At 48.3% G+C, this 14106-nt stretch overlaps 1 protein-coding gene across 1 annotated transcript in view; it reads left to right on the top strand.

The window, feature by feature from the left end:
* The window catches only part of LOC127568877 (regulator of G-protein signaling 17-like), a 75179-nt gene extending 62410 nt beyond the window's left edge, over positions 1-12769 (top strand). The window contains exons 4-5 of the mRNA XM_052013103.1: positions 4623-4863; positions 7994-12769. Of these exons, the coding sequence (XP_051869063.1) occupies positions 4623-4863; positions 7994-8197 (445 nt within the window). The 3' untranslated portion in view covers positions 8198-12769. The remainder of the gene's footprint in view (positions 1-4622; positions 4864-7993) is intronic.
* The last annotated feature ends 1337 nt before the right edge of the window (positions 12770-14106 follow it).

Here is a 14106-nt window from a genome sequence, read left to right as displayed (position 1 = left end):
TGATAGAGGTTTATAAAATTATGAGAGGCATAGACAGGGTAGAAAGTCAGAATCTTTTTCTCAGGGTACAAATGTCAGATACTCGAGGACATGCATTTAAGGTGAGAGGGGGAAAGTTTAAAGGAGATGAGCGGGGCAAGTTTTTTTACACAGAGAGTGGTGGGTGCCTGGATTGTGCTGCCAGGGGTGGTGGTGGAGGCAGATACGATGGTGGTGTTTAAGAGGCTGTTAGACAGACACATGAATATGCAGGGGATGGAGGGATGTGGATCATGTGCAGGCAGAAGGGATTAGTTTAATTCGGCACAGACATTGTGGGCTGAAGGGACTGTTCCTGTGCTGTACTGTTCTGTGTTCTATCCCACAGTGTGGACAAGCATAGTCTGATCCCAGTTATGGGGATAGTGCAGGGAAATGGTGCTGAGGTGGGAGATGAGCCATGATGGATGGGGGAACGGATTCGATGGACCGAATGGCCTGTAGCTTCTTCTCAGTTCTTCCCTTCCCCTGGCAAACCGAAGGCAGTTGGATCCTGCGGGCGGAAATGTGGGGGAATTCCGCAGAGCAGTGGGATTGCGCCGTGAGCCCACATGGGTTAATGGGCTGGATGGCCTCCATCTCTACCTCTATAAGGTACGGAGATGGAGAATGACTGCATGGTGCAGTGTTTGATGCCAACTGCCGATAGGTGCGGGGGTACCGCCAAGGCTGGCATCTATTTCCTGTGCCCAGGACTCCTGTGGGACCTTCTCCCTGTCCTGCTGAGGTCAGGTGATCCGGGATATCGGCTGGGGAGCTGGGAAGAATGGCTGTCAGTGCCCAGCGCAGGCTGGCGTGGCTGAGAAGGCAGTGGCGCTGCCCTTGTCTGTTTCCAGGGGAGCTGGGGAGGTGGGAGACAGGGAGGGTGGTTACCCACGGAAGCTCAGGCAGGGCCACCAGGTAACTGAGCATCTGTGAGTTTCTGGATGTTCGAGGGACTGGGGTTGGAAGGTTCTCGGGCACTGTGAACTGCCCCTGGTGTATGTGGGTGAGGGGCAGAATCTGGGGGGGGGGAGTTGACGGGAATGCGGGGAGAATAAAATGGGATGAGTGTATATGGATGGTTGATGGTCAGCACGGACTCGAGGGGCAGAAGGGCCACCTTCCGTGCTGTACCCCTCCATGACTGGACCCCCGCCAGTATCAGCGGGACATTCAGCCACAAACATAGCCCGGCACTTCGCCGTGACTTTAAGAGATCAGTGGGTGTCCGTCCAATCTCTATGCTGATCAACCCCCCTCTCTCCTCGAAAGGTGCTGAGAGGCAAGATCAGCCACCCTGCTAAACCCCAGCCCATGCATATTCAAACAGGCAGCGGCTGTGTTGTGATCAGAGGCGGGCTCTTCTCCTCGCTGTCTACAAGCTTTCCTATGAAAGGCATCTTTGATTTAGTTGCAAATGCAGGAGAGAAGACCCTTTGATCAGGACTTTGTACGTCAGAGCGAGCTCTCTCGGCAACGATTGAAACAGCGGTGTTCATAAAGGGAGCAATGGACAGGCTCACTTAAGATGCCCAGTTATTGTGGGCAAACACAGCTGACGTGTTCTTTTGTCGGTAGAACACAGAGCAGTGCAGCACAGGAACAGGTCCTTTGGCTCACCATGTCTGTGCCAACCATGACGACAAATTAAACAAAATCCCTTCTGCCTGCACATGACCCATATCCCTCCATTCCCTGGCTGTTCATGTGTCTGTCTAACAGCCTCTTAAACATTGCTATTGTATCTGCTTCCACCCCCACCCCTGGCAGCCTGTTCCAGACACCCACCACTTTCTGTAAAAAAAAACTTACCCCGCACATCTCCTTTAAACTTCCCCCTCTCACCTCCTTTAAACTTCCCCCTCTCACCTTAAAGCTATGCCCTCAAGTATTAGACACTTCCACCCTGGGAAAAAGACTGTCTACCCTATCTATGCCTCTCATAATTGTACAAACTTTCCCCCTCAGCCTCCACCGCTCCAGAGAAAACAACACAAGTCTGTCCAACCTCTCCTTATAGCTCATGCCCTCTAATCCAGGCAGCATCCTGGTGAACCTCTTCTGCACCCTCTCCAAAGCCTCCACACCTTCCTGTAACGGGGTGACCAGAACTGCACACAATACTCCAGGTGCGGCCTAACCAGAGTTTTATACAGCTGCAATGTGACTTCCTGACTCTTACACTCAATGCCCTGACCGATGAAGGCAAGCGTGCATATGCCTTGAGGTAACGATTGGATCAACTGTGATTACATTGAACGGGAGTAGCAGGCTCAAGGAGTGGCCTTTCCCCTGCTCCTAACTGGTACGTTTGCACAATTGTACTGATTACCAATAAGGTGCAAGGTCACAACAAGGTAGATCATGAGGTCAGAGTCCATCTCATCGAACGGTTCCCTTATGCGATGAGATGGACTCTGACCTCACAATCTACCTTGTTGTGACCTTGCACCTTATTGCACTGCACTTTCTCTGTAGCTGTGACACTTTACTCTGTACTGTTACTGGTTTTACCTGTACTACATCAATGCACTCTGTACTAACTCAATGTAACTGCACTGTGTAATGAATTGACCTGTACGATCGGTATGCAAGACAAGTTTTTCACTGCACCTTGGTACAAGTGACAATAATAAACCAATACCAATACCCGATGTAGATTTGGGAGTGCGTGGGTTAATCCAAGACATTGAAGCAAGCTGGTGAAATACAACCACTTTCCGCACCATTGTTTGGCCGGGTAGCGGGTGGGAGACAGGTGTTGGGTGTCTCAGTTTTCAGGAGGCCTTTGATCGGGTTTCCCGGAGGGTGAATGGGAGAGGGAACGAATGTCGCTGGAACACTGGGCAGGGGGACTGGAGACAAACAAGTAGGTGCGGTCCGATATCTGGGGTCAGCGCTGTGTCCTCTGCTGATCAGGGTCGGCGTTCACTTGCTTGTTGACAACACAAGAGCTGGGCAAAGAGCCAAAGGAGGTTACGAAAGACCTGGGCGAGAGGTAAACAGTTTGGCAGAAGGGGCAGAGAGATGGAAGGTGCAGTTTGAGTCTGAGGTAAACAAGTGGAGGTGTGTGCTCGGTGGAAGACATTGTCGGGCACAGGTAAACATCTGCTGGAGATCACGAGCAACAAGTCCCAGAAGGATCTGGTGCATGTAGATAACACAGATACAACTGCGGCGTTTAAGAGCCTTTTAGGGAGGCACGTGGATATGCAGGGGATTGGGGGGTGTGGGTCGTGTGCAGGCAGGTTAATTTGGCATCATGGGTTGGCATATTGTGGGCCAAAGGGTCTGTTCCTGTGCTGTTCTAGGTTCTAAAACTATATTTCCACCTTTTTCCCCAGGGAAAGGGAACCAAAGACCAGAGGGCAGAGGTTTAAGGTGAGAGGAGAAGGATTTAAAGGGGACCCGAGGGGCAACTTCTTCACACAGAGGGTGGTGGGTGTATGGAACAAGCTGCCAGAGGAAGTGGTCGAGGCAGGTACAATAACAACATGTAAAAGACACTTGGACAGGTCCATGGATAGGAAAGGTTTAGGAGGGACATGGGCCAAATGCGGGCAAATGGGACTAGCTCAGATGGGAACCTTGGTCAGCATGGACAAGTTGGGCTGAAGGGCCTTTTTCCGTGCTGTATTACCCTATAACTATGGATCAAGGTCATCCCCGTGTTCAGTTCTGGGGAATAGACAAGAAGATAGGGCTGATCACTGAACATCAGTTCTTCCTTTCAGAGACTTGTGCATGAAGTGGTATTTAATGCATTGGCCTGTTAGTTCTGAGACCACCGAATATTCAGAGGAGATTCCAAGACCGTTTCCACTGAGACAGCGAGGGTTAAAAGGAGATTTAATCGAGATTTTTTTTGAAGAAGGCCCGACGTTATGAGTTGGAGAAAGAGTGTTTTCTCTCTGCTTTGTTAGAAGAGTTGGTGAGGATTGACTCTGGTAGAAGAAAGTATTTTGTATACACCGGGGTTGTGCTGGCAAGAGGCACGCTGACTCAAAGTGAGCTTGAGGTGGAGACTCTCCACATCTTGGGGAATGCGGACCCGATAAAGGGGGAAGTAACAGGGTATTTTGGATTGGTTCAGCAGAGGGTCAAGTCTTATTGTCATGTGTACGGAGAGGTACAATGAGTCATGTGCACAGGCACGGTGAGGTACAGGTACAATGAAAAACTTGCTTGCAGCAGCATCACAGGGACGTAGGTACACACAACACACAGAACATGTTAGACATAAATTATACAAGGCTGTGAAGAAAAATGACTGCAAAACGAGACAGTGCAAAACAGAAGCACAATCAGAGACAAGCCCACAGCATTGCAAGAGGTGGTCCATAGTGTTCCGTTGCCGAGGTGGGGTTAGGGTTGTGCCGGTTGGTTCAAGAAGCGAATGGTTGAAGGGAAGTAGCTGTTCCTGAACCTGGTGGTGTGGGGACTTCAGGCTTCTGTACCTCCTGCCCGATGGTAGCTGTGAGAAGGTGGCGTGGATAAAACGGCCTCCCTTGCCGCTATGAACATCTAAGGATATTAAGGAGGTCGATGTGCAGTTTCTGTTCCAGTGTGTTAATCATCTCAGCAAACCCTTTATCTTAAAGCAGCGGAACCATGCCTTCGATGGAAGAGATCACGTCGTGGACACAGGGCTTTGACAAGGTGATGGGGACAGAGGCGGGCAGGAACGTCTTCCGACAGTTTCTGCGGACAGAGTACAGCGAGGAGAACATGCTCTTCTGGCTGGCCTGTGAAGAGTTCAAGAAGGAAAAGAACACAAAGGTGGTTGAAGAACGAGCGAGGACCATATACGAAGACTACATCTCGATTCTCTCCCCAAAAGAGGTAAGTGAGTTCTCCAGCCTGGGACACCTAGAACACAACAGTACTGCGCAGGAACTGGCCCTTCGGCCCACCTTGTCTGTGCCGACCATGATGCTGAATTAAACTAAATCCCTTCTGCCTGCACATGATCCATCTCCCTCCACTCCCTGCACATTGATGTGTCTAACAACCTCTTGAACGCCCCTATCATATCTGCCTCCACCCCCACCCCTGGCAGCCCGTTCCAGACACCCACCGCTCTCTGTGTAAAAAAAATTAACCTGCATATCCCCTTTAAACTTACCACCTCTCATCTTAAACCTTTAGTATTTGTCATTTCCCCCCTGGGAAAAAGACCGACCCTATCTGTGCCTCTCATCATTTTGTAAACCTCTATCAGGTCTCCCCTCAGCCTCTGCCGCTCTGGAGAAAACAACCCAAGTCTGTCCAACCTCCCCCTATAGCTCATACCTCAGCATCCTCATGAACCTCACCTGCAACCTTTCCAAAGCCCCCACAACCTTCCTGTAACAGGGTGACCAGCACCTGTTTAATTACTGCTAAAGGGAATAGGCCCTGTGCCACCAACGACTGGTCCCCTCGACAGTTGACACTCAGAATGACATTTACTCTTACTGAAGCAACAAGCACCTGGAGGAACTCGGTGTTTGCTTTCATCCAGATGAAGGGTCTCGACCCGAAACATTGACTGTCCGTCTCCCTCCACGGATGCTGCCTGACCCGCTGAGTTCCTTTAGCAAATTGTGTGTTGCTCCAGGTTCTAGCATCTGCGGTCTCTGGTGTCTCCATTCCATTCTTACTGACCTTGTCAAACTAATACCATTTATGTTTCGGAGTTATACAGCGTGGAGGCAGGCCCTTCGGCCCATCGAGTCCCTGCCGACCGCCACCCACCCATCTACTTTACTACCATGTTACTCTCCCCACAATCCCATCAACACCCACCTCCCCCCCCCCCAGATGCTCGCACTCACCTACACAGAACAGCCGATTAACCCACCGACACCGCACGTATGTGGGAGGAAACCGGAGCGCCCGGGGGTTGGGGGGGGAACCCACGCGGTCACAGGGAGAACATGCAAACTCCAAACAGACAGCGCCGGAGGTCGGGATCGAACCCGGGTCTCTGGAGCGGTGAGGTAGCAGCTCTACCCACTGTGCCGTCTAGCATTGGCTGATTATTTTAATTACTGTTAATAATTGGTAAATTACTGAGTGTGATCAGTGGTTAGGGCTGTAAATAATTGGGTTGTGTGCAATTTGCACAGTGATTGCAGTCAATAGTTAACAGTGTTGGTGCCCATTGCTGCCAATTAGTGTCTCCGAATGTGCTCAGAGGAGTCCAGGTCGGCTCCTGCCTGTTTGGGTCAGAACTGGTAATCATAAACACTGTCAGTGCTGATGCTTTATCCCACAGTGCAGCGTTAGGATCACCTGCCGTTAGCACAGCGTCAGAACAGGCCAGCACCCCTGATTAAATCCCATTCCCTGGGTAAGGAATAATGCAATCCCCGCCTGTGGATTTACTATATAAATTTTTGCTCGGAGTATTTACCACGTATTAGGTCGGGGCAAGACAGACTGAAGCGGTCGTGGAAGGTGATCCAAGCACACAAGTGCATCTGCTGACACTCAGTGGAGGAACACAGAACTGCAGTGAGTGGAGGATGGTTCTGGCAGGTAGACATTGTTACTGACTACCGATACCACAGGTCACAGACTGGTTATTGCTAGCATCCCTGACTACTAATACCATGGGCCCCAGACTGTGGTTATTATTAACAGTACCGACCTCTGATACCACAGGATGAATGGGCCATTAGCACACAGAACAGTACAGACAGGAACAGGCCATTCAACACATGATGTCTGTTCCGAACACGATGCCAAATTAAACTAATCCCTTCTGTCTCCATTCCCCGCATGTCCATGTGCCTATCCAAAAGCCTCTTAAACACCACCATCGTATCTGCCTCCACCGCCTCCCCTGGCAGCCTGTTCCAGGCACCCACCTCTCTGTGTAAAAAAAAAATTGCCTTGTAATCTTCTTTAAACTTTCCCCCTCTCATCTTAAACACGTGCCCTCCAGTAGTGTAGCAGTTAGCGTAACGCTTTACAGCGCCAGCGACCCGGGTTCAATCCCGGCCGCTGTCTGCAAGGAGTTTGTACGTTCTCCTCATGTCTGCGTGGGTTTCCTCCGGATTCCTCCCACATTCCAAAGACCTACAGGTTAGGAAGTTGTGGGCATGCTATGTTGGCGCCAGAAGCGTGGCAACACTTGCGGGCTGCCCCCAGAGCACTCTACGCAAAAGATGCATTTCACTGTGTGTTTCGATGTACATGTGACTAATAAAGAGATCTTATCTTAATCTTAGTACCTGACAGTTCCACCCTGGGAAAAAGACTGTCTGCTCTATCTATGCCTCTCATAACTTTATAAACCTCTATCAGGTCTCCCCTCAGCCTCCGACACTCCAGAGAAAACAACCCAAGTTTGTCCGACCTCTCCTTATAGCACATGCCCTCTAATCCAGGCAGCATCCTGGTGAACCTCTTCTGCACCCTCTCCAAAGCCTCCACATCCTTCCTGTAATGGGGTGACCAGAACTGCACACACAGGAGTGGCCTCACCAGAGTTTTATACATCTGCAATCGGTGAAGAAGCTCGGTCCGTTGCTGCTGCCACTGTCCGTGGCCAGTTCACCGTCTCATTCCCCCCCCCGGGGCGATCCTGCACGATGCACAGGGATCACGTCAGGCAGTGCTGTCACAGGGGCACCCCGGGTGTGACAGTGTAGCTGTGAATTGTGCTGCTCAGATCCAAGGGCACGGCCTCAGAATAAAGGGACGTCCCTCTAGAACTGAGATGACAAGGAATTTCTTCAGCCAGAGGGCGGTGAATCTGTGGAATTTGTTGCCACAGACGGTTGTGGAGGCCAAGTCACTGGGTACATTTGAGGCAGAAGTTGATAGGTTCTGGATTGGTAAGGGGGTTAAGGGTTATGGGAGAAGGAGAGAGAATGGGGCTGAAAAAAATCAGCCACGATAGAATGATGGAGCAGACTCGATGGGCCGAATGGCCTAATTCTGCTCCTGTATCTTATGGTCTTTGTCTTTGTGCTGTTTGCAGGTGAGTCTTGACTCCCGGGTGCGAGAGATCGTCAACAGGAACCTGATGAATCCGGGCCCTCTCATGTTCGAGGATGCTCAGCTCCAGATATACAGCCTCATGCACAGAGACTCCTTCCCCAGGTTCCTGAACTCGGATCTGTACAAATCTCTCGTGCAAAAGCCACAGCCTTCTCCCGACACTACTCCCACCACCGAGAGCTAATCCCAGGACCCCGAGAGAGCAAGGAATGGTGGAGCTCAGACACAGGTTTACACTCAAACTCACGTACACCGTCACACACACACATAAACTATCTCACACACAGTCACTCACACTGTCACACAAACCATCTCACACACCGTCACACACACACATAAACTCTCACACACCGTCACGCGCACACATACATCATCTTACACACCGTCACACACACATATACCATCACACACACCGTCACACACACCATCACACACACTGTCGCACACACACATAAACCATCTCACACACTGCCACACACACAGACACCACTACTCACACCGTCACTCACACTGTCACACACCCCTACACCATCACACACACCGTCACACATACCTACACCATCACACACACACATACACACTTACACCTACCCAATCCTGCACAGTTACAAGCATACTAATGTGCACAACTAATCAAATGCATGCATAGAAGTGAGTGTGCACGCACACACACACAATACAGGATTAACAGACACAATGATGTACATAAGGAATTCACCAGTGTAGTCACTTGCTTCCTCCTGGACATGTGCACTTAAACCCTGATACACTCCTCTCTCTTTCTCTCACACACATGCTCTCAAAGTCTTATAAACACACACACACACTCTTACACACAACCCACAAATGCATAATCTCATGCACAATTAAATGCACATACATAGACACACACACACACAGACACACACATACAGACACACAATAATTAAATATAGCGAAGCAGTGAAAAGCCCATTCGCTGGGTTCCTAGAGACCCCCAGTTTAGCTTTACTCAGGGTGTAGTGATACATTGAACATGGAGCTACTTTTAAAAACAAAATAGATATATATTTATTGGTTGTAATAAATCTTTTGCTCACTGCCTCAACCAGAAATACAAAAAAAGTCAAAAATATTTGTTTTTTTTAAAAAAACCAAGATTATTGTTCCCTGTAGAAACAGATTAGTGAGTTGGTCACTGCTGGGGTGGGATCATTGATACCACAGTCCACTGCTGGGGGCAACACTTATCCCAGTGCCCCAGCAGACTGTAAGACCAGTCAAGCTCATGTCTGCCACCCTTTTCCCTGGGGAGGGCAGATGTCACACGGTGTGTGTGTTGCCAGTGTGGTTCCCCCTAACAAAGGCCTGGCTTTATGTTATCGGGGGTGGATTTGCTCACTGTAACTTTGCCTCTGCTCCCTCGAGCTCCCAAAAATGCTTTCTTTGCAGTGAAGCATCTTGGAATGTCCTGAGGTCAGGGAAATGCAGGTTTGTTTCTCTTGTCAGTTGTCTACAGGATTTAATGAACTTTTACTAAGCACAAAAAAGAATTTAAATGTCGATTTTTTTTCCCTCAAGGGGGAAACCAAGATGTTATTGTCAGTAAGTCAGAGATATAGGGCCAATCTATCTCTTTAAAGATATGTGCAAAAAATATATATACATAGTAAGTAAAAGCCTAGAAATCTCCATTGCCTTTTTTTTTGGATGAGCAAATATTCCACCTCATCTTTCAGAAGGGGAGCAGATAACTCATTTTGTTTTAAAACAGAGTGAATATCGATGCCAATGTATTGGTTGGCAGCAGGTCAGAATGTGGTATTGAACTACAGCAGAGTCTCCCGACAACAGCAGGATTAATTCTAAAAGCAGTAAATGAAGGGCAGTGTCAGTATATAAAGTGCACATGATTAAATTACTTAACGTGGAGAAATTCTGGTCAAGATTGACAAGAGAATTATCCAATCGTCTTTCATCTCAAATCTTGACGGGTCACTCAATGTAACCCTTCGTTTTCAATGGATTAACGCATCCACTTGCAGGTGGTTCAAAGAGTGCACTAAATCACACCTGTCACCAGCGGAGATTTCTAGGCTCGATATTTTGCTTGTGTGTTGTTTAAAATATGTATGTAATTTTCACTTTTTTATTAAAAGCCTATGAGTATATTTATATAACTACATATGGATCAACAAAGTGGGCTGTGGGGAACGAGTGGGGAAGGTGGATGGATAGGGAGGGGGTCGAGTTTTACATGAGCATCAGGGCAGTCTCACAGCAGGAACCGCTCCCTGTTTAGTCTTGTCTTGTGTACACGGACTGGGCAAGTGTGGGGATGGGAACTGAGACCACCAGTCGGGCTGGTGAAGCCGAGCTCGGCCAGTGCGCCAGTCTCCAAGCTGGTTCCGTTATCCCCTCACCCCTACCCCCACCCCCGGAAATCTGCCAGTTTCAGTGATTCGGAAAAGCCCTGCCAGGTCCGTCCTTTGCCCTCATCTCTCTGCATGCTGGTGCAGCAGGCTCTTTGTTCCCCCAGGGAGATCGAGGGAGGGAAGGTAAACTTTTCCTCCTCGCCCGAGAAAGGTACTTTTCACAAAGAAAGGAGTTCGGCTCTTCAGCGCGCGGGTCTGTTGGTGCAGTGGCGGGGATTTAATCATTCCCCGCAAGTCTGGTCTCATTGTGGTCACCCCTCCCTACAGAAAGGGTGCTCGCACTCACACTTACCTAAAGGAACCGCAGAATCTTGCTCCTCACCCAAGGACAGCACTTCATACGTCCACGGTTCCACATCGCAGAGATTGCAGGAGGAACAGGAAGCAAATTGCATCCAAGTCCACAGCTAAATGCAACAATTCACAAACAAGAGACTTGGGGTGATCTTTAACTTAAAGCTTTTCCCTTCAGTTAAACAAATGAGAGGAAGGAAAAAAAGCAAGGCAGAGCTCCCCTTACCCACCACACAACTTTGGCAAGGTTCTTTGTTAAAAGGATGGCTGGGTTTGGCTGCTATTAAAGGGGAGGTTAGCTATGGCTCATTATAGGTAAATTAGATTGGTAAATTGGTTTATTATTGTCACATGTACGGAGGTACAGTGAAAAACTTTGTTTTGCATGCTATCCACACAGATCAATTCATTACACAGTGCATCGAGGTAGTACAAGGGAAAACAATAACAGAATGCAGAATAAAGTGTTACAGTCACAGAGAAAGTGCAGTGCAGGCAGACAATAAGGTGCAAGGGTGAGGTTAGGTGGAAATTTACTTAAAGGGGAATTTGTCAGGTGCACTCCTGATTATTAAACTAGAACTCTGACACATCCTTGCATTGAGAGAACTTTCTGTCTGCCAGTTGTTAACAGACCAGAGTGCGATTGCTAGATTCTCTTAACATTCAGTTTCTTTAGAAAGAAGCAATGATGAAGGCAAATGGTGTGTTGGGCTGTATTAAAAGAGCAATTGAATACAAGGGTAGAAATGTCTTGTTCCAATTATACAGACGCTGGTGAAATTGACCCTGGAGTGTTAGCCCCATACCGAAGGAAGGTTGTACTTGCAATAGGGGATTGCAGTGAAGGATGACTCCTGGGCTGATGGGTTTGTCACGTTGAAAAGAGATCAGGCAGACGAGGCCTGTGGTATCTTGTTTAGAAGAATGAGAGGTGATTTTATTCAAATGTACAAAATTCTTATTCGACTTGACAGAGTCAAAGTCAAGTTTATTGTCAGATGCACAAGTCCGTGTGTGCACAGGTGCAATGAAAAACTTACTTGCAGCAGCATCACAGGCACATAGCATCAGATATGCAGCATTTAAAACATAAATTATACACAATTTTTACAAGAAAGAACACAATTAAGACAAAAAAAGTCCATTTTAGTGCAAAGTGATCAGAGTGGTCAGTGTTCCTGAACTGTAGTCATTAGGGTTGTGCTGGTTGGTTCGAGAACTGAATGGTTGAAGGGAAGTAGCTGTTCTGTGTGCAAACTGCACACAGACAGCACTCGAGGTCAGGATACAACCGGGGTTAGACACGGGAGTGATATTTGCTCTGACTGGGGTGTTTAGAACAAGGGACACAGTTTCAAAAGAAAGGGTTGGCCTTTCAAACTGGTATTACAGATCAATTCATTACACAGTGCACAGAGAGGAAATTTCTTCAGTCAGAGGGTGGTGAATCTTTGGAATTCTCGACCCAAGAGGACTGGAGGCTCGGTCCATGAGTGTAGTCAGGACAGATTGGAATTGGTTTATTATTGTCACATGTACCGAGGTACAGTGAAAAACTTGTCTCACATAACGTTCATTTAAATCATGTCATCACATCAATACATTGAGGTGGTACAAGAAAAAACAAGACAGAATGCAGAATAAGGTGTTGCAGTTACAGAGAAAGTGCAGTGCAGGCAGACAATAAGGTGCAAGGCCATAACGAGGTAGATTGTGAGGTCAAGAGTCCATCTTGTTGTACCGGGGAACATTCAATAGTCTTAAAACAGCGGGATAGAGCCTGGTGGTACGTGCTTTCAGGCTTTTCTATCTTCAGCCTGATGGGAGGGGGGAGGAGAGAGAATGCCCGGGGTGGGCGGGGTCTTTGATTATGCTGGCTGCTTTACCGAGGCAGTGAGAAGTGTAGACAGAGTCCATGGAGGGGAGGCTGGTTTCCGTGATGTGCTGAGCTGTGTCCACAACTCTCTGCAGGCTGACCTCGCAATCTACCTTGTTGTGCCCTTGCACCTTATTGTCTGCCTGCACTGCACTTTCTCTGTAACTGTAACACTTTATTCTGCATTCTGTTATTGTTTTTACCCTGTGCTTCCTCAATGCACTGTGTAATGAATTGATCTGTACGACCGATATGCAAGACAAGTTTTTCACTGTACCTCAGTACATTTGATCAACAGATCATTAGATTTTAAGAGGTCATTGCAGGAAAGTGGTGCTAAGGTAACAGCCATCAGTAATTAAATAGCAGAGCAGGCATGAGGGACTAAAAGGTCTTTTCCTGTTCTCATAGTGTAAAAACGGGTGTATGATGGTTGCCCCATCGAATCCATGCCGAACTAATCCCACTCAAACCTGTTTCATTCTCTCCACATTCTCACCAACTCCCACCAGTGCTCTACCCCTCACCCACACACCGGGCGGGCAACTTACAGCGGCCAGTTAACCCACCAACCCCGCACGTCGTTGGGATGCGGGAGGAAACCGGAGCACCCGGGGTAGGGGGGGAGCCCACGGGGGTCACAGGGAGAACGTGCAAACTCCACACAGACAGCGCCGGGAATGAATGGGGGTAGCAGAAAGCGTGAGGCAGCAGCACTACCCATTGCACCGTTGTTTGTCTTGCGTCGTTACTGCTACCGAGGACACTTGCTGGTTCTGGTATCCCTGCATGTTCCCCCACGGGAACAGCTTCTTCCTCTCTGCCATCGGATTTCAGAATAATCCACGAACACTATCTTATTTTTCCTTTTTGTTTTGCACTTTTTATTTATTTTGTAACTTAGAGCAACTTTAAGTCTTGCACTGTGCTGCTGCCACAAGACAACAAACTTTACGACATATAAGTCAGTGATAATAAACCTGATTCTGATTCCCCCCCTTTCCAATACACTCGGTGCTGTTAAAGTTCCCATTGCTGACCCTGGCTCACTGCATCAATGGAGCCATGGTAAAATGTCTGTAACATAGAATATAGAACATAGAACAATACAGCACAATACAGGCCCTTCGGTCCACCATGTTGTGCCGAACTTTAAACCACGCCTAAGACTATCTAACCCCTTCCTCCCACATATCCCTCTATTTTAAATTCCTCCATATACTTATCTAGTAATCTCTTGAACTTGACCAATGTACCTGCCTCCACCACCACCCCAGGCAGCGCATTCCACGCCCCAACCACTCTCTGTGTGAAAAACCTTCCTCTGACATCTCCCTTGAACTTCCCACCCATTACTTTAAAGCCATGTCCTCTTGTATTGAGCATTGGTGCCCTGGGAAAGAGGCGCTGCCTGTCCACTCTATCTATTCCTCTTAATATTTTGTACACCTCTATCATGTCTCCTCTCATCCTCCTCCTCTCCAAAGAGTAAAGCCCCAGCTCCCT

Source organism: Pristis pectinata, chromosome 3 (genome assembly GCF_009764475.1).
Source record: "Pristis pectinata isolate sPriPec2 chromosome 3, sPriPec2.1.pri, whole genome shotgun sequence".
NCBI lineage: Eukaryota > Metazoa > Chordata > Chondrichthyes > Rhinopristiformes > Pristidae > Pristis > Pristis pectinata.
The sequence above is the reverse complement of the archived record's forward strand: the minus strand, read 5'-3'. Positions and strand labels throughout refer to the sequence as shown.